The following is a 22,926-nucleotide window of genomic DNA, read 5'->3' on the forward strand; positions in this document are numbered from 1 at the left end:
CTGTGCGTCATGGAGTTCCTTATTAAAATTGCTGACTGGACCCTTTTTTTTTCCCCTGAACTTTCCAGTGGGCTCTACTGGGTGATTTTTACTAGACTTGAGTAAAAGTGCGGGAAAAATCTGTTGGTTGGTGCTTGTGCAGGAGCTCCAGATCCCCCTGGAGTCACGTTCAACATCGTACGCCTGCTCAATGTGAAAGTCATTTACTGCCCCCGCCATTTTTATGGCTCTTGTCGGAAAGACGCGATGCCAGCAGTGTTAGTCACCGTTCGGATGGCTGCACGTGTTTGGGCTGCAGTGCAAGAGAAAATAAAGTCAAAGCAATGGTGCTTTATCATTTTAAATATTACAAAACTCAGGTATCAAGCCAGCATTGGAATGAAAGTGTCAGTTACTCAAGTCACCATTTTCAGTCATTTTCGGGCTTGTTTGATGCTAGCAATTTTCTTACTCACGTGACAAGAACAAAATTCAGTAAAATTGTGTGCTGAACTAATGTACCAAAAGTGTGTGGTAGTAATGGGAAAACGAAGCCTCGTGAAGGATGTTAATTGAATGGGGAGTAATACGGGAAATGAAGACTTTATTGCGTTAGTATTTCAAGAATCCCGAGAGATGGAACATCTGGAAAATCTACTTGGTTTAAAAAAAAAAAAAAAAGAAAAAAAAAGACATCCGCTTCTCACTTGGCAGAACACAGAAGCGGAATAACATAGCGCTCTTTAATCGGACTCTTGTGGTGCGTTCATTTTCTACATTTCTTGCCCCGTCCTGAGTTTTTGGGAATCTGGATATTATCAAGAAAATCGACGATGAAAAGATGGCCAAGTTGTGCGCACATATCTAGACCAGTGGTTCACAATCTTTTTTCAATGATGTACCCCCTTTAAAATATTTTTTTTTGCCCAAGTACCACCCCCTAACCTGTGCAAAGCATTTTTGGTTAAAAAAAAAAAGACTTGAAACTTTGCCATACATATCTAATTTATTGAACTTTGGAACTACATTTCTTGTAGTATTTCTCTGTGTTTTTAATTCCACAACTCCAGAAGATAGAGCATGTAACTTCCTCTTTTTTTTTTTTTTGGCACACCTGCGGGAAAATTCTGCCAATGCGCACCAAAATAAAACGAAATTCAAAGACATTTGGTTTGCAAAGGCGTCACTACAACACGATTTAGTCATCAGAATTCATGCTCCAATTCATTTGCTCTGAATTTGAAAAGAGAACTGTTCCCATCACGGCATTAAAGAGCATGAAAGTAGATTTGCTGATCCTGCAGAAAATCTTTCAAAATCTCATTTGAGAATCTCTGATTTAGCTCATATTCAGACGGTATCGAATAAAGACAAACTTCAAAGAACTCTCAGTCCTGTTCTTGAAAAGAATTGAAAAAAAACTGATGAAGGGGCAAAAACCTTGTTTATTAGAAAGTCTTTTAATTTGTGTCCTATAGTCAGATGAAACACAAGTTTCAGTAAATGAACCAAAAATAAAGACAGTTCAACAAATACATTCTATCTTGAAATGGCTTTGGTTTGTTTATGGCAGTGGATCAAGAAGTGCACTTGGTGATTTATTTTTTTTTGTATTCCAGCAGTTGCGAGGAATTTAAAACAAGACTTGTGTAAACCTTTATTTTTGAGTGGCTTCTGTGGCTTATGAAGAAACGATTACACGGGTAGCAAATGACTTTAAAAAGGTGCGCAAAGGCCAATCGGTGAAGGAGCTTGATGACGTGATACATTCAAGTCCCCGCATGAACATCTTCACCACTTGCTTGGGTATAAACCTGACGACTTGACTGTACAAAACAAAATGCACATCATTACCATCTGCAAAACAAACACTTTAAGTAGCACCAGTAGATTAAAATAAAAACAAAAACAAAAAAAAAAACAATTCATGCGGCAAATGGTGTTGCTTTTCATTTGTGATGGGAAAGGGGGCGGGTCAAAAAAGTTGAAATGACCAGTTGAAGGTATTAGGGTGGGGTCAAGTCCATTTGTGTGGAATCCAGTGCAGCCTCCATTCGTACAGTATGACCAGTGTGCCTCGTTCTCATCAAAAGACAGCTAAAGGCTGACCACGGCCACGGGCGCCATCCGGCTCCTATGTGCTTAGCGACGCCATCAGCCCTTGCTCCATGCTCGGCGCTGCGGACAAATATGCAAAGTCAGATCCGATCCGATGGCACAAAACGCTCCAACTGCATTCCAAAACTTGGAGTCAATATTATTGGGTCAGGGTATAATATTAAGTTCACTCAATGTTTTTTAATCGGATTAGTATCGTGTTAACATCATTTATCTTTCTTGAGACACACGCATTTGTTGATTTAAAAAAAAATCATTTTTTCCTCACAAATACTTTTTTTTTTTCACATTTATCAGCACCGGGGAGAAGTCCTACCTGCTTTTCCACAAGCCTTGGCGCACTGCTCATGCGTGTCGAATCGGTTCTGGTTTCCGCCGCAGCCTCCGTACCAGAAGCGTGCGCAGCTCTTGCTGGGCGCGTCGTAGTGCCACTTGAGGACGAACTTGGCACACGTGCCCTCCTCCTTGGGCAGCAGGCAAATGTCCACGGCTGTGGAGGCCGCTGTTAGACCCAACGCAATTTTTGTCAGTCATTTACAATTTCCCTCCGTGAATGCAGAATTTTGATCGTTAAGTAATAGCAAAATTTAGAGGCTCTAACCTGGAGCCGGGTGGAGCTCCGCCTGGTCCACTTGTTGCTCCTGAGGCTCAGGCTCCGCCACTGGAACAAAGTGCATATTTGTCAAAAATCTCTTTCGAGAAACAATGATCAAAATCTAATATATTCTCGCTATCTTTGTGCAACACACACGAATATTATTAATGCAGTGAAGGCTTTTCTTTTTTTATCTTCTCTGCAACAAACAATATGTTGGGTATGCAACACATTATAATGTATATTTTGTTGTTGAAATGAAGCCATTGGCTAACTCATCAATGCGATGTTCATATCCAGAGGTCAGGCTTTCTTACCCGTGTCCGGTTTGTCCAGTGGCATGTTGACTGGTGCGGTGATGACGTGGCTGCTGATGATTGGCCGCTGAGCTGCTGCCTCTGTCATTGACACAATCAGCAACATTCATCATCTGCACAGCTTCATTTAAATATGCATCACTTTCAGCTTCGTTAGTAATCATTGTAGTAACCTTGAAAAGAAACTCATTCAGGGTTTTTTTTTCGGTATATATATATATATATATATATATATATATATATATATATATATATATATATATATATATATATATATATATATATATATATATATATATATATATATATATATTACCAGTTTACAATATATATATATTTTTTTATCGAATCATGTGAAGAAACCACAGGCGACATTTCTTCTATGTTTATGGGATATCATGCAAAGTGAAATTGAAGATACATCTATTTTTTTAAGGGGGGAGGGTGTCGGACTAAAACTTCAGCTATCAAATATTTTGGTATTTGGATGTCATTGAGTAAAGTATACATTAATCGGTTATTCGGATAAAAATAAAAAAAACATGTATTTTTGCTTGGTCAAAGAACAATTATGAATACAGAAGCTTGTAAAATATTTCCACTTCATAAATTTAAATGTGTCTCATTTAGATAACTTTTATATTTAACTTAAATTTATACTGTGTGGCAGCTGACTATTTTCCGAAAAAAATAGACTTTGGACAAATATCTCCTCATTTGGTTCATAAAAACAAAGTGACAACAAAACCGCAGTAGCGATATTTGCTAGCTGAAACAACACACTTGACTAACCCTTCTTTGTCAAAAAGTGATCAGTATGGACGGCAACTGTGTCACATGATTCTTTTACATCTGTTAAAATGCATTTGAAAACAAGGCTGGAATTTGACAAGCATGAGGACTGACTGGTAGTAACGACTCCTTTGTGTGTGGCGAGCACGTGGCCGTCGGCGCCGTGGCCCGTCACCACGGCGTGGTACGTCTGCCCGCTTTCCAGTTGCTCCACGGAAAGCTGGGACTCCGACACGTTGGTCTTGATGGCCAAGGCGTGGTCCCGCAATCTCGTCACCGTCACTTGGAAGTAGACGAAATTCTTGGGGTCCGGGTTGGTCCAACGCAACTTGAAGCCGCTCCGCGTCACGTTGGACACGTGAAGCTCGTCGGCATCTACCACTGAACACAAAAAAAATGGAAGCAAGGAGTGTTTTTAATACTCCTTGAAAATGGTTTTTTAGGGTATCATTAATGTTTTATTAGCATACTCGTTGCCAATATGGTTCTAACATTATTTTTTCCAATATTTTTATCTATTGTATCCAGTAGTTGTGAATGCTTACTGTAATATTTCTTCAGGATGTCAATTTTAAATCAATATCTTTTTTTTTTAAATACTGTCATAGTTCTTTATTTTCTTGGGAATATTTTTTTGTGTATTGTTTTCCATTATGTCTCCAATGCATTTTTATTTGTCTGTTGTATTTTTTTTTTATTTCAGTTCAAATATGAATGCTTTTCTTTTTGTCTATGTTTAATTTTAATGTAGTATGTACATAATAGTTTTCCTTGTAATAAATGTTTGGCTTTTGTGAGAATGAAGCGCACCTTTGTGCTTTACTGGATGAGATTCCTGCTGCTTTTCGTGATGTTTTGTTTGACTCCTGTAAATGAGAAGATCATGTGGAAATGTGATGAAAATGTCACCGATAATGAAAAAAAAAAATCTGCAAAAGAATTACTTACTGGGGTTGGCGTACTAAAGTGGTGAAAGGGTTTTTTAGGGGCTGGTCACTCTGGAACCACTTGCAATGTTTGGACACTTCAGGGGACATGAAGAAAGCATTTTCAACTGGGGGAAAAAGAAAAAACACCATTAATTTTGGTTACAATGAAAAATATTACTATAGAAATGATAATAACAATACAAAAAATGTCAAAAATATTACACAAATGCATGAGAACAATGAAAAATATTTCCCTAAAATATTACACAAAAATGTGCACATGGAAATGTGAATGGAAATGACTCTATAAACTTTGAAATGACACTTCTTGTGGTATCTCTAGGTATATTTTGTTCAGGAACTCCAGAAAATAGATCATATGACATCATCTGTTTTAATTGCATCACTAATCATAATTTATGTATGTCTTGAACTTAACAAAAAGAATACAAAGGAGTCACCATACCACAATTTAGCAAAAAGTTGCTTCATTTTCATTTGCTCTTAATTTGAAAAGAAATATATACTGTTCCGTTTGATAATTTTTTATGAACCTCTATTAAGTCTTGAGATACCTTGTGTATGTAAGAGCCTTCAAGTGTCCCCGTGGGAACCCCCATTTCAGAACTGCTTTAATCGACAAAAATAGCCCAATATTGTCATAATTAATAAAAAACTTACTGCTGATGTACTTGGGCAGCATCTGTCCAAAAGTGAGCAGGTGCTTGTCATAGAACTGCGTAATGGTGTCCAGCCTCTTGAAGAAGACGTCAGAGGGCTCGCTGGCCATGCGGGCCAGGACGCGAGCGTCGGTGGCGCTCAGAGTTTCACCGACGCCGAAGATGACCAAAAAGTATCCCCTGCACTTGATCTCAGTGGCGACGCGCACCAGCCGCTCCGCTTCCTCCTCCACGCCGCCCGTCACGAAGAGCATCAAGACCTTGCGGGGGCGCTGTAGGGGTGCCTTCTCAAACACCTGCTCCACCGTCCACTCCATGGCGGCCGCCAAGGCGCGTCCGCCTTCCAGCTGGGGCGTCTTGTCCAGCAGGAACTTGACGATGCCCTGCGCCGACTGGTGCTCGGTCAGGCCGATGTCCACGTGCACGGGAGTCTTAGTCTGATTGTGGAGGAACTGGTAGGGCGCTTGCTGGAGAACGGCCACTCTGGCGTGGTGGGCCGACGTCTCGGGGCTGGAGGACACCTGCAGGTGCTCCACCATGTGCGCGATGTAGCGTTTGATTTCGGTGAAGACGGCGGGGTACGTGCTTTCCGAGCTGTCCACCACGAAGCTCATGTCGATGTCCACGTCGGTCGTGAAAGACCTTCTGTCTCGACCGGGGGATGGCGGGATGTAGTCACACATTTGGTTAGGGGCGCATATGTCTGGAAAAGAGCATGGCTCGTTCGTTTACTCTGGTGATTCAACTTTTCTAGTATTTCTTAAAAAAAAACAACATAACTTTAGGAAGAAAAAAAAATCCAAAATCGTAACCGATTCATATTACTGTCTTACAAAAGTCTCCTAGCTTAATGCTAGAACACAATAGGCAATCTAATAGAACTAGCGTCAATGTTGTTGTGGTGAATTTTTTTGTATAATACACATGTTATTTCCTTTTTTATTCTGAAATTTTCCTTTTTTATTCTGAAATTTATTGAATTGAAAAACATTTTCGGCATTCTGCCCTGACTGAGATCCTTTACTGCTCTTACCGAAACAGAGATGGCAGTTCATGACTTTTGTCATGACTGAATCGAACTGCGCGCTTCCTGGGCTGGGCAGGACGATGACCTGGGCCAGTGCTGTGTTGTTAACCTTGTGGGTCAAAAAAATGCGATGCGATATCAGTATGTGACAAAAAAATGTGATTCCTATTGGTAAGTCCAATAATTCCTGTGAAGACTCATGCAATATTAGAAAAAATCATGACTTAAAGTCATTTCAAATCATTCAATCCCAAAGACATATTTTTATGTTTATTTTTAAAGATCCCAATCGGTTACATTGGTGGTTAAGCACCTAGAGTACCGTATTTTCTGCACCATGAGGCCTTCAATTTTCTCAGGAACTAACAGTGTGCCTTATAATCCAATGAGCCTTATACGGCACATAAACCTCGAGTTTTCATTTTTGGGGCAGGAAAACAAACAAAAAAAACTCAATCACCATGTAAATATTTCAATTTTTACCCCTGTATTTCATACTTTAGAAATAATTTCCCTAAATTAATTGATTAGTTTAGTATTTAATTCATTTAGTACCCGCCATTCTTTGACTCCCAATTTTCGCCAAACGCTTGAAAAGAAAATGCAAAAATGGGATTGAATTTTTGCTGAAAAGGTAAACATGTTTTGGGGATTGAATGAGTCGAAGTCCAAATTTCTGATGTAAAAAAAAAACAAAAAACAAAAACAAAAAAACAAATGCGAGCAGGCAGCACGGTACGGGCGTCACCTGCAAGGCCCTGGCGAGAGCCCTGTCGTCGCTCTTGACCAAGAACAAGGTGGCGATTCCGGCATCGTGGAGGCGCAGAGCGGAGTTGGTGAGGGCCTGGGCGTTGGCCACCGAGCCGCCCACGAAGAAGACTGCCACCTTGCGCACCAGGAAGCCGCTGCGCACGCGCTTGAAGGTGTTGTGCGCTACGAAACTCATGGCCGACTCCAGGTTGCGCCGCTTGTTGGTTTGCAGCGTCTGCAGGCCCTCCACGCGCTGCAGCAGCGCCCGCTTCTTCAGCGCGTCGGCGAAGCGCACCTCGGTGGTCACTTCGCTGTTGTAGAGCGCCAGGGCCACGCGGGCGCCCCGCGGGCAGTTGCTCTCCGACACGGTGATGTCGCGCAGCAGTCGCAGCACCGCCTCGCGCATGCCATTGAAGGCCGGCCGCCCCACATCGTTGGACGCGTCCAGCACGAAGGCCAGCTCTGTCGGGTACAGGGGGCACTCCAGCTTGCCTGGGGAAGGCCACACACACGTTGGCATCGCGCATGATGGACAGAAAATTGGAAAACTGCGCTCTTTGCTACTTACCGTAGCAGCATGCTGTCAAATAAAGAGACGAAAATCAGTATATTAGAAAGCATGAAATGTACAAGTTACAATACACAATGTTCTGGTGAGCCGTCTCAAAGAAATTCCATGGCAGTTCCATGGTGTTTACAAATTGAACATATGAACTTACGACAATTGTCTCGGATCTTCTTCACGAGTTCGCATTGCTGAAAAAGACCAAAAAAAAGTGTGTAGTTCAACATGACATCCATGGGATTTTCTATTTCAAGGAACCAGGATGCGTTTGTTTAAGGCGGACGTACCACAACTCCTGGTCCTCTTGGTCCTTTCTGACCCTATAGCACAAAATGACAATAGGCGATATTAATGTTTGGACATCATCAAGTTTTGGTGGAAGTGATGGACGTTGCTTACGTAAGGTCCCGAATAGCCGACCTCTCCTTTCTGTCCAGGAGTTCCAGCATTTCCAGAGATGCCCTAAAAAGAATTCCACACATTGTATACTTATATATACTTATATCCCACTCCTTTTTTTCCTATTATTCAGCACGTAGAATAGTATTTTATTTAGTATTGTTCTGTTTTCTAATATTTTATTTTGTCATAGTACTTTTTCCAAAAACATATAAAACAAATACCAAAGCTTAATATTTTGAGAGACAATATTGTAGAGTGTAGCAACATAGGAGCCCTCTGTTTGTAAAAAAAAAAAATGATGTTGCAAAAATGATGCTGACATTTAGTGTTTTCTCTTCGTATACAAATTTGCAGTGTGATATGCAATCTTGTGCCTCATCTACTGGCCAAAAGAGAATTTACACCCCAAATTAAAGAACAAAACTGAGTAAAAACAATTGTGACTTGTAATTGTGTATTTTCTACTTTATGTTTTCGGAAATATTTGAGATATTATGGACTAAAATATTTGTGTCCTCTTTCAAACATTGTTTTTATTTATTTTAAATATGTGTGTGTTAAAGCCCCTCTCTCTCTCTCTCTCTCTCTCTCTCTCTCTCTCTTTCTCTCTCTCTCTCTCTCTCTCTTTCACACACACACTCACACACACACACACACGCACACACACATGTACAAAGCAATAGCATAATGCAGTTTACCCTCTGTCCCCGATTTCCTCGAGGACCAGGTCCACCCTTGGTACCTGCGCTACCAGCTTCTCCCTGTGTGGTTAGAAAAAGGAGAACATGTACACATCAGCATAGGGCAGCGAAAGTACAAAGTATTTACCAAAGATGTAAATATTTTTTACAGCTGCTCATACTTTTTTGTTATGGAACATTTGGGATCCGAATGCGACATGGCACATTGTTGTCAGGGAGGAGGGTTTAGATTATATAAATATTATATGCAGTTTTTGTGTCGATTTAAGTGAAACATTCGGCCATTTATTCTGGTCTTGCCCATCAATGAATCAATAGTGGTGCGAATTGACATGATTCGTTATACGTAGATCATAGCTTCTCTTTACTTTGGAAATGTGTTGTTTGGGATTGTTGCATATGATGAGGATGCCCATACGCAATTTTATTTGATAAATGTTATTATTTTAGGCAAATTCCTATTCATAAATCCAAATTCATGCAAAAACAATTTGACTTTCATTAGAATTTTTTTTAATAGCCTATGGTGTATAAATTAAAAGTTATTTTTCTTCATTAGCTTTTAGTGCAAACTAGAGCGCTGTAAGAACATATTTTGTTTCATATTTGGTCTTATTTATGTTGTAGCTAGCTAGTGCAACAGACAGGATACATGTAACATGTGTGTCGATATTTTATCTCATCCAAGATTGATTTTATTTTGCTTGATTATGTGTTATGTTTTTGTTTTGATTTGTACATTTTTTACAGTGACGTTTCATGCTATCTTTAGTTTCTTGATTTCGATTGAGTGTCTTAATTGTGATGTCACTTCCTCCTGTCAATCGTCCATGAGACTACTACGAGCAGTATGTTGTTTCAACTTTTCCTGTGATTAGCAAGCTAAAATGTTATAGAAACGCTAAATAGTAAAGTTAATCTTTATTAAAGTCAAAGCTATGTGTATGTTGCTGAGTTTTTAAAAACAGAATAAACGTTCTGTTATGGACTGCTTGACAGCTGAAAAAGATGCTCTACTGATTATTTTTTCTATACACAGGTGAGCTCATTTGGTAATATTCTTCCGCTACTGTTGTATACTATATGAATACACTTGTTTATCCTTCAAAATATAAAGAACATGCTAATTATTGGGGGGAAAAAAATCTAAACTTGTACAACTAATGAAAATACTCTTTTGAGTCGTCTGTGAAACTGCTGTGTTAGAGGGCCTCTGCTGAGAAAGTTGCTATATTGATTTTTTTTTTGCATTTATTATACACAGACTGCTGTTCCAGAAAAGACGCAATACTTTTTGGTTGGTCAAAAGACTTCTTTCTACGTCTCACCAGGTTCCTTCATCCTCAAAAGAAAATGTAAAGCAGAGGTCCTTCCTTTGTAGATGGTGTTAGCCCGGACTGGCTATACATAAATGGATGACATCTAATGGATTTAAAACCACAATTAAAAAAAAATTCCCAGAGTTCTGCCCTTGGCCCGTGAACGGCGCGGGATCCTGGAGGTTTAAGTAAGTTATTTTAATTCAAAATGATTTATCAGCTCTCTTTAAGTGAAAAGTACACGGACACCATCCATACATCGCAATATTGTACATAAAATATCTATTTCTTAAGGGCTTTTACTACAGCTGCAGCTGTGACAGTGCTTTACAGAACACATGACACACACTAACAATAACACAACAGAACACACAACATAAAGTGTCAATTATAAAATTATGGCTGTGCCTTCATAAAGGTAATATGCTTTCTTGGGAAATCACTTTGGACAACGTATGGCATAAGGTGCACTCTTATATCATTATGATTAAATTGAAGTTTATATATTTTATGTTATCACTTGTTTTTCTCAGCCACACATAAATAAATCTATATCTTGATGTTCAATGCACTGTTCTGTTTAGGTGAGAATCTTTTAGTTAATCAAATATTTAATGTCCAGCAATTTGAAGGTTTCTTTTTTATCTATTTTGTTGGATCTGTCACTGTTAACACTAAAGGAAAGCATTTTCATGATTGCCATATATGGCTTAATGTGATTTGAACTGTGACCACCACCAAGATACAGTGTATAAGGAAACCATGACTTTTTTGCACCCCTAGTTGTGATGAATCTCAGATAAAACAAAGCTGAATTTATTTATTTATTATTGCCAGTATCAGCGTTTTGCTTACCTTTAGCCCTGGGAACCCTGGGAAGCCTTCATCACCCTAGAGATGAAAACCAATTAGGGTTATTCCCCATTGTTTGAAAGCATCAGCTGTTGTCATATATACTAGTTTTATATCCGGGAGTATGTTGGTATCATAAACAACGACACAACAAAATGGACTTGCCCTTCTTCCTTTGGGTCCCGAGATGCCAAAGCCATCTCTGCCATCTTCGCCCTTGGAGCAAAACATGAAAAATCTGTTTGAGCTGCCCGCCATCTTTTATGAGCATTACAAATAGAAAATACAGGATTCCTTACAGATTCTCCACGGAGTCCGAGGGGTCCAACGACGCCTTTAACTCCTGGTTCTCCAGGCTCACCCTGCACAAAAACAAACCGAGCAAAAGTAAGATGACAGAAAAGAAAAATGTCAATTTTAAACATCTCTCTTTGGTCCGTATAGGATCTAAAATTTGAATCACGATATCGTGCTATTTTCTTTGGTTCTGTGTCCAAAGTATTGTTTTCACATGGTGTTTTCCTCCAATAGATTACATGTGTGTGCTCAGTAACATGAGAGGGACGGAGGCTTAGGCACTGCGTGTTTAGAAATTAAACAAGGCTGTCGCGGAAAGAACTAAAAGCCACGCCAACTTTGATTCCAGGGTGTACCTTGCGACCGACGGCTCCTCTTCTTCCCTTTTCTCCCGCAGCACCTGGGCTTCCCCCAGGACCCTACAAAGAAAAAAAATATCCCCAAATAGGAACAAGACCTTACTAGTTGTTATCTGTTTAAATACACATAGCATCCACAAAATGTTCACATTAATTTACTACAGATTTAGGGCAAATTGGGTTTGATAATATTTTTTCTAAATTCTATCCTTTGCTCCAAAATGTGGAGACAAAATGAAGTACTGTGAAAGCTTGCTACAGCACAGTAAAAGTCGACCATTGATTTTTGTACCAACAGGAAAAAAATCAAATAGGCTCACTCACCCTGGGTCCAGGATTTCCATCTTCTCCTCTGGGTCCAGGTGCACCATTTGGTCCAGAGGGACCCTAGTCAAGAAGCCACATCAGGCAATTGTAAAGATGTGCCATTTCACGCTAAGTTACTCCTACATGAGGCATTATGTAATACTATGTGCATTGTAAGTAGAGCAGCAAGCAGCGACAAAATAATCAAAGGCCTTTTGCCAACTCATATGTTGGCAAGACACTAGTGCTCGGGCTAATTTTATTTGAACGATTTATGGAACATTACTGAAGAAATTTCCCCAAAATGGCTGACTTCCTGTTCCATCTCAAGCTTGTGTCCTTGAAACCTTTTTGTACATTCTGTTCCAGTTGACATGCCCACCCAATTTGCTGTTGTTTGATAAAACTTGCGTCAGGGATTGATTTTCTTCCTAACATTCCAGTAGCTTTGCATTCAGATATTCACCCAAAATGGCTGCCTTGACCCAAAATGATTCACTTTTTGTTCAGTGTCTTGAGAAATTCTCTTTCTGACTTTTTTCTGCCTCCTGTTACATCAGATATGTCAACTCAGTTTCCCATCGATTGATAAAACTGATACCAGGGGCTGTTTTTTTTTTTTTTCCAGAAATTTTCAGAGGGCACTACCGGCTTTTTTGTTTGTTTGTTCGTTTGTTTTTAACGCCCTGGTTCATGTATGCATTTCCCTAAATTTTTCCCACTTGCTAAATATTTGCAAAGAACTTACTCTTGATCCTCCAATTCCAGGTTCTCCCCTCACACCTTCAACTCCAGGTGGTCCCACATTACCCTTAATGGCAAACATCAACATGTAAGAATTAGCCAACCTCATTACCCCTAATCATATTTTAAAAAACACATACAAAAAAGACTTACAGCTTGTCCTGGTGCGCCTCTTCTTCCATCCGATCCCTAATAAAAAACATCCAGATAAGTGCAAAATGGCCACATGGAAAAACCAATTAGAGGTAGAAAGTGTTACCCTTCTTCCTGGTTCTCCGGGTGTTCCCTTGTTTCCATCCTCGCCAGGTTCACCCTAGCATGCAATGACACACAGCGGTAGAACATAAACATGTGTTACTGTACACTGTATTGTACTGTATATATTACCTATAAAGTCTGGTATAAAGTGTATTGGACACTTTAGATTGTCCTTAGGTGTGACTTGGTACGTGAGTGGTTGTTTGTCCCTATGTGCCCTGCAATTGGCTGACAACCAGTTCAAATTGAGGTTCCGGTTAGGATTGGGGTTATGCAATCTGACGTGATGGTTAACGTTAAGGCTAGGAGTTAGAAAATTCATTATGCCAATATAATGTCCTCCCTATGATAGAAAACCCCCTTGTGTGTATGCACGCACATTTGTCTGTGGGTGCACATGTGAGGTTCAGGGTATGTTCAGCGCATGCTTTGTAGCGCATTTGGAGTGTACAGAAAGTATGCAAATTAAGTTTCATCCTTGATATTTTTCCGTATTGTGTTTTATTACGTTTCTTATGTAATGTATTATATTTCTATGTGCTGTATGCAATTGGATGTATTACCGCTGGTCCAGCATCACCAGGGTCTCCTTTAGGTCCAGCTCGAGCGTTATCCCTTCCACTTGTACCCTATTGAGACAGATATATCTAAATCAATACCCATATTTTTGTTTTATAATCACAAGTAAACATACTAGAGACTGATGTGAATGGTAACATTTCAGTTTATGTTAACAAAACTCACAGGGTCTCCTCTGATTCCCATTTCCCCTCTGTCTCCTGCTTGGCCTTTGATGCCTTTAGGACCCTGGAAGATTTAAAAAAAAAAAAAGTCATATGAGAAATTAGTCTCTTGGAAATAATCATAACAAAAACATTACTCACTCTACTGCCTGGATGTCCTCTGTCTCCTGAGGGCCCAGCCACTCCACTTTTGCCCTGAGAACAACCACGGCGGATGCAAATGTATTCAACTCTATTCATGCCATTGTACAATTCTATGATTACATTTTAAAAGACGCCATTACCTCTTCACCATTAATGCCGTCCAGGCCAATTTCTCCAGATTCACCCTACGATAAATAGATGAGTAGTGATTATCGTTTTTCAAATGGCTGATTCTCACAAAGAGGATTTGAAAAAGAAATGTAGTCACCTTTTCTCCAGAGTATCCCCGGGAACCCTGAGGAAAGTATGTTAGAAATTACAGTTAGCAGAGCAAAGAGGATGTCATTCAATGGTATATACAGGAGTATGCAAATAAAACAAGATGAACAATTCAATTTTTTACTTTTGTAATTTTAGTAGTGCCCAATCTGAGTAAGGCATGATGTTCAAATGTGGTCGCAATTTGATCAATTCTGAAGTTTGTACATTAAGAATTCAAAATTTGAATACACCAGGGATAATTGCCTCTCCCCTAAATTGCGGACTTCAACTTGCATGACTTCCTGGGACTTTTTTGCAGGTCTATTCGATAGACGATAGACTTGTCCGCCAAACCTCCGTGCTGTAAAACTAAACTGGCTTTTACGGCTGGATTTTCAGAAAACATCAGTGACTTTTTTGGGGAGGGATTTGTGTAACAGAACAAATGTATATTTCCACTAAAGTGAACACTTTTAACACTTTGAACACTTTTAAATGGATGCCGCAATACATCCTTCAAAACAGCCATTTCCTGTGACTTTTCCTAATGGCCACTTGAGACATTTTTGCAGGGTTACTCATGATAGCTTCAAAATTTACTGTTTTAAAGTTTTAAAAACTTGACTTTACAATACTTGAGAGCCTTTTTTAGAGGTACACTTGTGATGTGGATTTTTACTCCGACAACCATTGTCTGAGAGAGCTCACAAAGTACAGTAGTATTTAGATTAAATGTAACAACAATCGAGTAATATCAAAGCCAGAAATAAATATACAATCAATTAAATGATCATTTCCTTTACCTTAAAGCCTCTCTGGCCAGGACATCCCTGGAAACCCTGTGTTCCATTAACACCAGGAGGTCCTCGCTCTCCCTGTTAACAGAGTATTTGTGACAAAAACATGTTAACACATGACAATAAAGAAATTAAATGATTCCAGAAAACCGAATGACTGCAATTCAATACAATTTACAAGTCTAATGAGGGTTCTTATGTAAACACTGTCAGAAAAGTAACACAAACTAGCTTACCGGTCCACCCTCATCACCAGGATGTCCTTGGCTTCCCGCCCCACCTGGACGGCCCTGGATAAAACAAAACAATACAAAATAAACATGATTTTTTGTACTTGTTTCTTGTTTTTACTTTTTTTTTCACCAATAATTACCTTAGGCCCTGAAAGTCCTATAGAGCCTCGGTCTCCTCTTGTACCCGTACACTTGCATGGGACCCCACAGCACTCCCTCTCTGCAATATTGTCCTATGTAATGTTAAGGAAACACGTTGTTTAAGTGACTAATACAGTATTTGGTGTTGTTCCTTGCATTCAAATTGTCCACTTACCAGTTCCTCCATTAGCTCGTAGTCCAAGTCTAGGATGTTGAGTCTGAGAGGTCTGGTGTACCTGAAGCCACGGCCAAATTCCAACAAGGCAGCTTCCTCAAACTTGGGCACCCGTTCCAGCCCGACCAGAATCAAACTGTTGACTCCTGGTTGTAGATGGAATATATTTGTATTTTGTCATTGCACTCCAGCCACAATAGGTGAAGAAAAGGTTCAGGCACTTTCAAACGATTCAAACACAATCAAACTACATCAAACCAACCCTTTAATCATCGTTTTGTGTCTGTTGTATATGTGCACATAATAGGTGGGGTGGGGTAGCATGTGACATAATGAGCTGTATGGCGGTTGGCCGGTTGGCTCAACCTATGGTGACTCTGTGTGTGAATGTCTGAGCATGAGCAGCAGCCAATAGAATCTGCGTGCTCATTTTCTTTATTCGCTGTACTGGTCTGCTAGCGGTTGCTAAATTATGAATTATGAACTTCTGTTATCGATAGCTGATCATTTTGAAGAGTAGTAATCACCTGACTGCCGAAGCTCTTCAACTCGCCTTTTCATCTCTGGGTAGGGTGCATCAATGCCATCAGTCAAATGAATAACAACCTAGAACAAAAAGATTACACTCAAACATCATCACTCAAACCTCAGTTGACGGATGCCCTTGGTCATTAAATTTGTTTATGAATGAGACTTTAAAGCTGACTTTGCTGCTTCACTTCACAAACCATCTTAAAGTCTGCCAACAGTCTGGCAGACTGTACTTCACATGTAGGCAATGTATCTTTATTTTCTCTCTACATTAGCATTCGCCATGGCTACCAAGAAAGTAAAGAGCAAGCGCTATAAGGAATTCTTAATCATATTACTCTAGAGGAAAAGAAGGCAATAATAGTTAAACATGATTATGATATGAACATTTTGGCTTGGCTCTTTCACTGTATTTTGCAATGACCAAGATATGTACGTATGTCTCATTTGCCCACCTTGACAGTGTCATCTTGTCTGTTTCTGAATCTGTCGGTGTAAGCTGAGATGGTCTTGCCACTGAGAATGAACGGGCCTCGAGTGCGAAGGCCTCTAAAGGCCTCCAAGAGCTTGTCAGCGTTGTCAGAGAAGTCCACCTGGATAGGTTGCCCGCTAGAGTCGATGGCGAGCATGCCAATTTGAATGGAGGGAATTTGCCCTGATGAACAACTGATTGTTGACATTTTGGAAATTCTCTGCAGAATGGCGCTCATCTTGCTCAGCAGGTTGGTTTGGGCATTGAAGATGTTTTGAGCAGAAACGTCGAAGCCAACTAATACTTCGAGGTTGCAGGCTAGAAAACAAAATAGACAATACTATTCAGTCCATTATTATCTTTTGTACCAGTCGTTGCTCATTTTTATAACAATTCCACTTTAAGAGATGAATACTTCTTAGGTAATGTGCAATAATGTTTTTAATATAACTTACATATTTATAATCAAGATTATAAATATGCACATATGGGACATACTGCTATATAGACTACAATATTCATATTTATACCTCAATTTGCATTTTGCACAAAAGTGACGGCAGCATGTGACTTAAGTATTCAGATTATTAGCTGTATCGCTGTTCACCTAAATGTTTCTGCTATGTATTGCCACATCCGCCTTGTTATTGATCTATTGAGCTATTTACAGTACCTATCAATATGGAGGCATTGCACTTCTTACCCTTGGGTGTTTCCAGTACACCAACGCACAGCTTGCCCTTTACTTCGTCATCCAACGTCCCCAGAATTTGCTCATTGAGCTCGGAGAGCTCCTGGAAGGTTCTGGCTCTTGCTACAGTGGAGGAGTCACTGGCAAGGGCCTCTAACTCATTCTCTGTGTCACCCACTCCAACAGCGAACACTCTCACACCACTCTTCTTTAAACCGAGTACCGCTGATTTGCTGTCGTCAGATGATGGGCCTCCTGTGATGACCATGAGGATCTGAGGAGTTCCTTCATCTTTCCTACTACCTTTTTCTTTAGAGAAGTGAACATTTTGAATGTGTCTAATGGCCGCCCCTGTGTTGATTTTACGTCCCCCTTTATAATCTGTACTTTCAATGGCACTGATAATGTCTGGTTTGTTTTTGTGCGTGTTGAGATAGAAGACATCCGACACGTCAGAGCCATAATGCGCCAATCCAATCCTCAGGTTGTCTCTGTCATTGTAGAACAGATCAATTAGGTCAGCGACAAACATCATCACTTTGTTGAAATTCTCTCTGCCAAGGTTTATGGAGCCATCCACCAAAAACACTATATCAGCCTTCTTGGGTGCAGGCAGGCCTTGTGCTAGGATGAGATGTGTGAGATGGAGAAAGGGTGGTTCATTAGTTTTTCTAGCAGTTATTGAAATACATCAATTGCACGTTAATTTTTTTAACACTCACTGGGAATCTCATCTGGCGTGGGGTCAACAGGGAAGGTCCCCCTCAGTCTCGCAACAAATCTGTCACTGATTGCCGGCAAGCCAGGGAACGTAGGAACCTGAAGGACATCTTCCGGTGACTTAGCAATTTGGGTGAGCTGTCTGGTATCTGCTCCACTTGCTCCAATACCAATACAGTTGACCTTGGATCCCTTTAGCAAAGGGCCATAGAGAGACACATCTTGTGGGGAACGTCCGCCTGTGAGAACTACAAGATGCTGGGAGGCCTCCACGGGACGAACTCCGGCAGAGGGCTTTAACTCGTTTTGGATGACATATTCAATAGCATCAGCAAGGTTGGAGGAGCGTCCGCCCATTTGACGAAGTTTTCTAATGGCTGTGATAACATCTGGCTTGGTGTTATGCGAATTGAGCGAGAACTCTGGTTTTACTCGGTCCGCGTACTGGACGAGGGCCACGCGCACTTGGTCAGGCCGTACATTGAGTTGTCTGACAAGGTTCAGGATAAAGTCACGGATGTGAGCGATACCAGCGGCACCTGTGTTGTCCGAGCCGTCAATGAGGAAAATAATGTCCTTTCTCCCAACATCTAACACATCTGCATGAGGAAAAACACAAGTTAAATTTTAGCTATCTATTCAAGAAAAGTTCATTAAATATGGACATCTTACCGAACAACACATCTGGAGGGCGATAGTTTTCAATTTCAGTCACAGTTATTGTTTTGACTGAATCAATAAGCTGTTTCTCCACATCTGGAAGCTGCTGAAAACTGTCAACTGTGTATGCAAGTTCAGGTTTCAGGGAAATTTTCCTCAGCTCATCCGGGTCTGAATTCCTTGACCCAATGGCAATAGGTGCGACACGACTTCTCTTAAGTTGGTCCGCTGGAGTTGTAACATCATCTGTAGAGCTTCCACCGGTAACTACAATCAAAAACTGAGGCACTCCGTCTTCGATGCGGCTTCCCGATGACCTCTGGTAGATGTTTCGAGAGACCCACTCAAGAGCACGACCCGTATTCAGACGACTTCCTCCTCTGCTACGAAGTTGGGTTACAGCCTGGCGTACTTCGCTTTTGGTGGAATATTCATTGAGGAGAAACTCCACCTTTGCATCGTCGCTGTACTGTACAACTGAAATTCTGACTTTATCCAGTCCAACATCAAGCTTCTCCACAACTCTTTTGATCATTTCACGAATAGAAGGGAAGTCATTCCGCGCTGTACTCGAGCCATCAATGAGAAATACAACATCCCTCTTTTCTCCACCGGTGCTCGGTCCAATGTCTGTATGAAAAGAATATAAATAATCAAGGTTTTTAATCAGATACATTTTGCAATGTGAACTAAATAATAAACTATAGGTGACCTGCACCCACAAATTCACACATTTGCAGAATTGTATCTATCTATCCATCCATCCACTTATCTTGACTCGGGTCGCAGGCCCAGCAGCAGATTTTTTTTTTTTTTTGTTAATTTAAAGCCATTATTTCATTTTTTCCCCCGAATGTTTGCCCCATTGCCTTGCTTTTTTTTTTAAATGTTTGGTGAAGTATCAGCCTTTTTTGAAGATTTGTTTGGGTTTGAAAAATGTATATGCATTGTTTCCAAACCAACTCGACAGTTGTCAATTTTACACTGATTTTGATGTTCTCAGGCACCTGGATCCCTATCCCCTCCATTAGTAGTGGGCCATTGTATAAGAGAAAAGCATGCCAATCAATTTCACATGCGTGCAATAAAACATATAGCTACCTTCACGGGCTGGAAATTGTGGGTTGATCCTGGCGATGTCATCATCAGATAATTCTTGAAGCCTTTTGATTACAGTTTCTTGAACTGTACCCAAGCTTGGGAGATCATCTACAGTGTAAGCAAAGTTAGGTACGAAGGACACGGTTTGCAGATCCGTAGGGTTTACATCTCTGGTTCCAATGCTGAACGGAATAACTCTTGATTGCTTGAGGGTGCTTGCCGGACGATCGATGTCATCGGTTGGAGAACCACTGGAGACCACAACCAAAAACTGTGGTACACCCTCTTGTTTCCTGCTACCTCGTGCAGCTGTCAGCATATCCTCACTGACAAATTGTAAAGCTTGACCCAGGTTTCGCTGTCTTCCTCCCCGCTGCCTTAAACCCCTGACAGCATTCAAGACATCTTCTTTGCGTGAATGTGTGTTCAGATACATGTCAGCCTGTGCATAATCTCCAAACTGGACCACACCAATTCGGATATTTCTTTCACCGACGTTCATATTGTCCACAACCTTACGGATAAACTCTTGGATGATAGGAAAATCTCTTCCAATATTGTCAGATCCATCAATGACGAAGATAATGTCCCTCCGGGGGCCGTATGACTCCACTAAAAAAAAAAAAAGAAAATGGTGTATTAGCAATATTTTATATTTTATATTTTTCGACCTGAACTTAAAGTGATCAGTGCAAGCCTTTGGATTAATGTGTCAACGATGGTGGTTACAAGACCATAACAACTCTGAGTGAAATAAAACACGGCAAATGCAGATAGAAAATACAGAGTTGTTTTGTATAATGTTGGTTAAGATAACTAATGGAGGTGGTTGTGATAACTAAAGGAGACAATCAGTGGAAAAAAAAAAAAACATAAAAGAGCTTTAAATTAAATCGGGTCATTTAGATACTGTGTAACAGCAATCAACAATGAATACACGAAACACAGACAAAAAAATGTGCATCAAATTCTACGTCTAATAAAAAGTCATAACAATCATCCATCTTCTAGAGCTGCTTATTCTCACAAGGGTCACAGGCTTGCTCAGCTCACTTGGGGCAGGAGGCGGGGGACACCCTGAACTTGTTGCAAGCCAATTGCAGTTCACACAGAGAAGAACAACCTTTCATGTACCCAATCACACCTAAAGACAATTAAGTATGTGCATGCATGTTTTTTGGAGTGTGGGAGGAAGCTGTGCCTGTACCTTTTTGAGTGCCCGGGAGAGAAAGATTTAAGGGGAAGAAAAGGTTTAAATTTCTTTAAAAGGTTTTTTGACGATAAGTTTAGGAGGAAAGCCATTGTTAACATTTTATTTTTTATAATATGTTTCTATAAATCCACATGTTGCAGACTGCTGGAGGAAAATTTGTCCGGAATTAACACCCTACTTACCAGTAAATGTTGGTGAAATGGACACAGCATTCAACACCGTGCTCATAACAGAGAAAAGATTTGTGAAATCAGGCACAGAGATAGCATATCTGGGGTCGTGGGCAATCTTCTGCAGCTCTCCGCTATCGGAGCCTCTGGTTCCGATTGCAAAGACCAGCACTCCCAGCTGTTTGAGAGCGGAAGCCGGCGCATCCACACTGTCAAAAGACCTGCCGCCGCTTAGCAAGATTAGGACCTGAGGGACCCCTTCGAGTCGTCTGCTGCCGGCAGGGGCCGTGAAGACATTGTCCCTCAAGTACTGGAGAGCTGCTCCGGTGTTGAGGGGTCTGCCACCTCTGTGCCTCAACCCTCTGACAATGTCAAGGATCTCGCCCTTTGTTGTGTATGTGTTCAGATAGAACTGGACAGCCGCATCTCTGCTGTACTGAACCAGGGCGACGCGGTCTTTGCTGTCATCCAAGCTCAGTGTCTCTACGACCCTTTGGACAAAGTCCCTCATGGCCGGGAATGAGTTTCTTGTGGCGTCAGAGCCGTCCAACAAGAAAACCACATCCCTTCCCGGTCTGTCCGCTGCGGTGAACAAAACACGAGATGTATCAAGACCCCACGTTCTGCCAGCGAATCGCCAAAGGTCGACGCGAGCCCGTTTACACATCGGAATAGCGGTCAACTTGTCGAGCGTTTGGGATAGAGATCTCGCTTACCGGTCACCGTGGGCGTCACCGGCGTGGCTCTGAGTACCCTGCTAATTACAGAGGAGAGCTGCTCTTGGACACTGGGCAGGTCAGTGAGCTCAGGCACCGCTAGAGCTTGACTAGGCTCATGGGATATCTTTTTCAGCTCGCTGCTGTCAGAGTTCTGTGTTCCAATGCTGATTGTAACGACGCCCTGCTGTCTGAGCGCAGAGGCCGGCGCGTCAACGCTGTCAAAAGACCGGCCGCCATTTAGCAGGATCAAGATCTGCGGAACACCTTGCGGGCGCCTGCTCCCTGAGGAGTTTGTGAACACGTTGTCCCTGACGTATCGCAGGGCGGCCCCTGTGTTGAGGGGTCTGCCTCCTCTGTGTCTGAGCCCTCTGACTGCATCCACGACATCCTCCCTCGTGGTGTACGTATTCAGATAGAAATTGGCCTCTGCGTCTCTGCCGTACTGGACCACAGAGACGCGGTCTTTGTTTGCGCCCACATTGAGCTTCTCCACCACTTGCTCAACAAAACCGCGCATGGCGGGGAAGCCATTCCTAGTTCCATCGGAACCATCCAGTAGGAATACAATATCCTTTTTGGCTTCAGCTGAGAAAAGACGAGAGGAAAAATGAGAACGAGTGGGGCGGCGCAAGCCGACAAGCCGTGGGATTGGGACTCGGCTTCCCGCTCCCATCGTAGTCACTTCGAGGCAAAGGACTAACCGGCGAGCGTCTCGCTAGCTAAACCTTCGAGTGGTGCGGGGGCGATCGGAGAGCCCGGGCGCGGGCCCAGCGAGTTTACACGTACCAAGTACTGGCGGCCTCTCGGGCGTGACGTCAATCACCACAGCCTCCATGGAGGACTGGAGCTGCTGTGTGACACTGGGGAGGTCAGTGAATTCAGGCACAGAGAGAGCATATCTGGGGTCGTGGGCAATCTTCTGCAGCTCTCCGCTATCGGAGCCTCTGGTTCCGATTGCAAAGACCAGCACTCCCAGCTGTTTGAGAGCGGAAGCCGGCGCATCCACACTGTCAAAAGACCTGCCGCCGCTTAGCAAGATTAGGACCTGAGGGACCCCTTCGAGTCGTCTGCTGCCGGCAGGGGCCGTGAAGACATTGTCCCTCAAGTACTGGAGAGCTGCTCCGGTGTTGAGGGGTCTGCCACCTCTGTGCCTCAACCCTCTGAC

At 41.7% G+C, this 22,926-nt stretch overlaps 2 protein-coding genes across 5 annotated transcripts in view; one reads left to right on the plus strand and one right to left on the minus strand.

The window, feature by feature from the left end:
* Nucleotides 1-1,404: 1,404 nt before the first annotated feature.
* Nucleotides 1,405-22,926, minus strand: part of col6a3 (collagen, type VI, alpha 3) — a 57,053-nt gene continuing 35,531 nt past the window's right edge. Inside the window, exons 26-64 of the mRNA XM_088415967.1 lie at nt 21,055-21,624; nt 19,660-20,271; nt 18,571-19,188; nt 17,901-18,497; nt 17,191-17,802; nt 16,471-16,805; nt 16,012-16,090; nt 15,485-15,630; nt 15,309-15,401; nt 15,172-15,225; nt 14,942-15,013; nt 14,146-14,172; nt 14,018-14,062; nt 13,875-13,928; nt 13,735-13,797; nt 13,554-13,619; nt 12,992-13,045; nt 12,886-12,921; nt 12,737-12,799; nt 12,007-12,069; nt 11,680-11,742; nt 11,326-11,388; nt 11,192-11,242; nt 11,030-11,065; nt 8,853-8,915; nt 8,152-8,214; nt 8,040-8,072; nt 7,907-7,943; nt 7,756-7,767; nt 7,186-7,679; nt 6,444-6,546; nt 5,412-6,113; nt 4,750-4,855; nt 4,612-4,667; nt 3,916-4,182; nt 3,010-3,090; nt 2,699-2,758; nt 2,414-2,599; nt 1,405-2,157 (exon numbers count right to left, since the gene is read on the minus strand). Of these exons, the coding sequence (XP_088272093.1) occupies nt 2,114-2,157; nt 2,414-2,599; nt 2,699-2,758; nt 3,010-3,090; nt 3,916-4,182; nt 4,612-4,667; nt 4,750-4,855; nt 5,412-6,113; nt 6,444-6,546; nt 7,186-7,679; nt 7,756-7,767; nt 7,907-7,943; nt 8,040-8,072; nt 8,152-8,214; nt 8,853-8,915; nt 11,030-11,065; nt 11,192-11,242; nt 11,326-11,388; nt 11,680-11,742; nt 12,007-12,069; nt 12,737-12,799; nt 12,886-12,921; nt 12,992-13,045; nt 13,554-13,619; nt 13,735-13,797; nt 13,875-13,928; nt 14,018-14,062; nt 14,146-14,172; nt 14,942-15,013; nt 15,172-15,225; nt 15,309-15,401; nt 15,485-15,630; nt 16,012-16,090; nt 16,471-16,805; nt 17,191-17,802; nt 17,901-18,497; nt 18,571-19,188; nt 19,660-20,271; nt 21,055-21,624 (6,779 nt within the window). The 3' untranslated portion in view covers nt 1,405-2,113. The remainder of the gene's footprint in view (nt 2,158-2,413; nt 2,600-2,698; nt 2,759-3,009; nt 3,091-3,915; nt 4,183-4,611; nt 4,668-4,749; nt 4,856-5,411; nt 6,114-6,443; nt 6,547-7,185; nt 7,680-7,755; nt 7,768-7,906; nt 7,944-8,039; nt 8,073-8,151; nt 8,215-8,852; nt 8,916-11,029; nt 11,066-11,191; nt 11,243-11,325; nt 11,389-11,679; nt 11,743-12,006; nt 12,070-12,736; nt 12,800-12,885; nt 12,922-12,991; nt 13,046-13,553; nt 13,620-13,734; nt 13,798-13,874; nt 13,929-14,017; nt 14,063-14,145; nt 14,173-14,941; nt 15,014-15,171; nt 15,226-15,308; nt 15,402-15,484; nt 15,631-16,011; nt 16,091-16,470; nt 16,806-17,190; nt 17,803-17,900; nt 18,498-18,570; nt 19,189-19,659; nt 20,272-21,054; nt 21,625-22,926) is intronic.
* Nucleotides 9,687-22,926, plus strand: part of mlphb (melanophilin b) — an 82,699-nt gene continuing 69,459 nt past the window's right edge. For 3 of the 4 annotated variants that reach the window (XM_088415969.1, XM_088415972.1, XM_088415970.1), the window contains exons 1-2: nt 9,687-9,894; nt 10,187-10,362. The gene's annotated coding sequence lies outside the window, so the exon portion shown is untranslated. Of the gene's footprint in view, nt 9,895-10,119; nt 10,153-10,186; nt 10,363-22,926 lie in introns of all 4 variants that reach the window. The other variant, XM_088415971.1, reaches the window with a different exon arrangement.

The sequence above is a fragment of the Hippichthys cyanospilos genome, chromosome 5 (assembly GCF_059441005.1).
Source record: "Hippichthys cyanospilos isolate Australia breed blue-spotted pipefish chromosome 5, RoL_Hcya_1.0, whole genome shotgun sequence".
NCBI classification, from domain to species: Eukaryota; Metazoa; Chordata; class Actinopteri; order Syngnathiformes; family Syngnathidae; genus Hippichthys; species Hippichthys cyanospilos.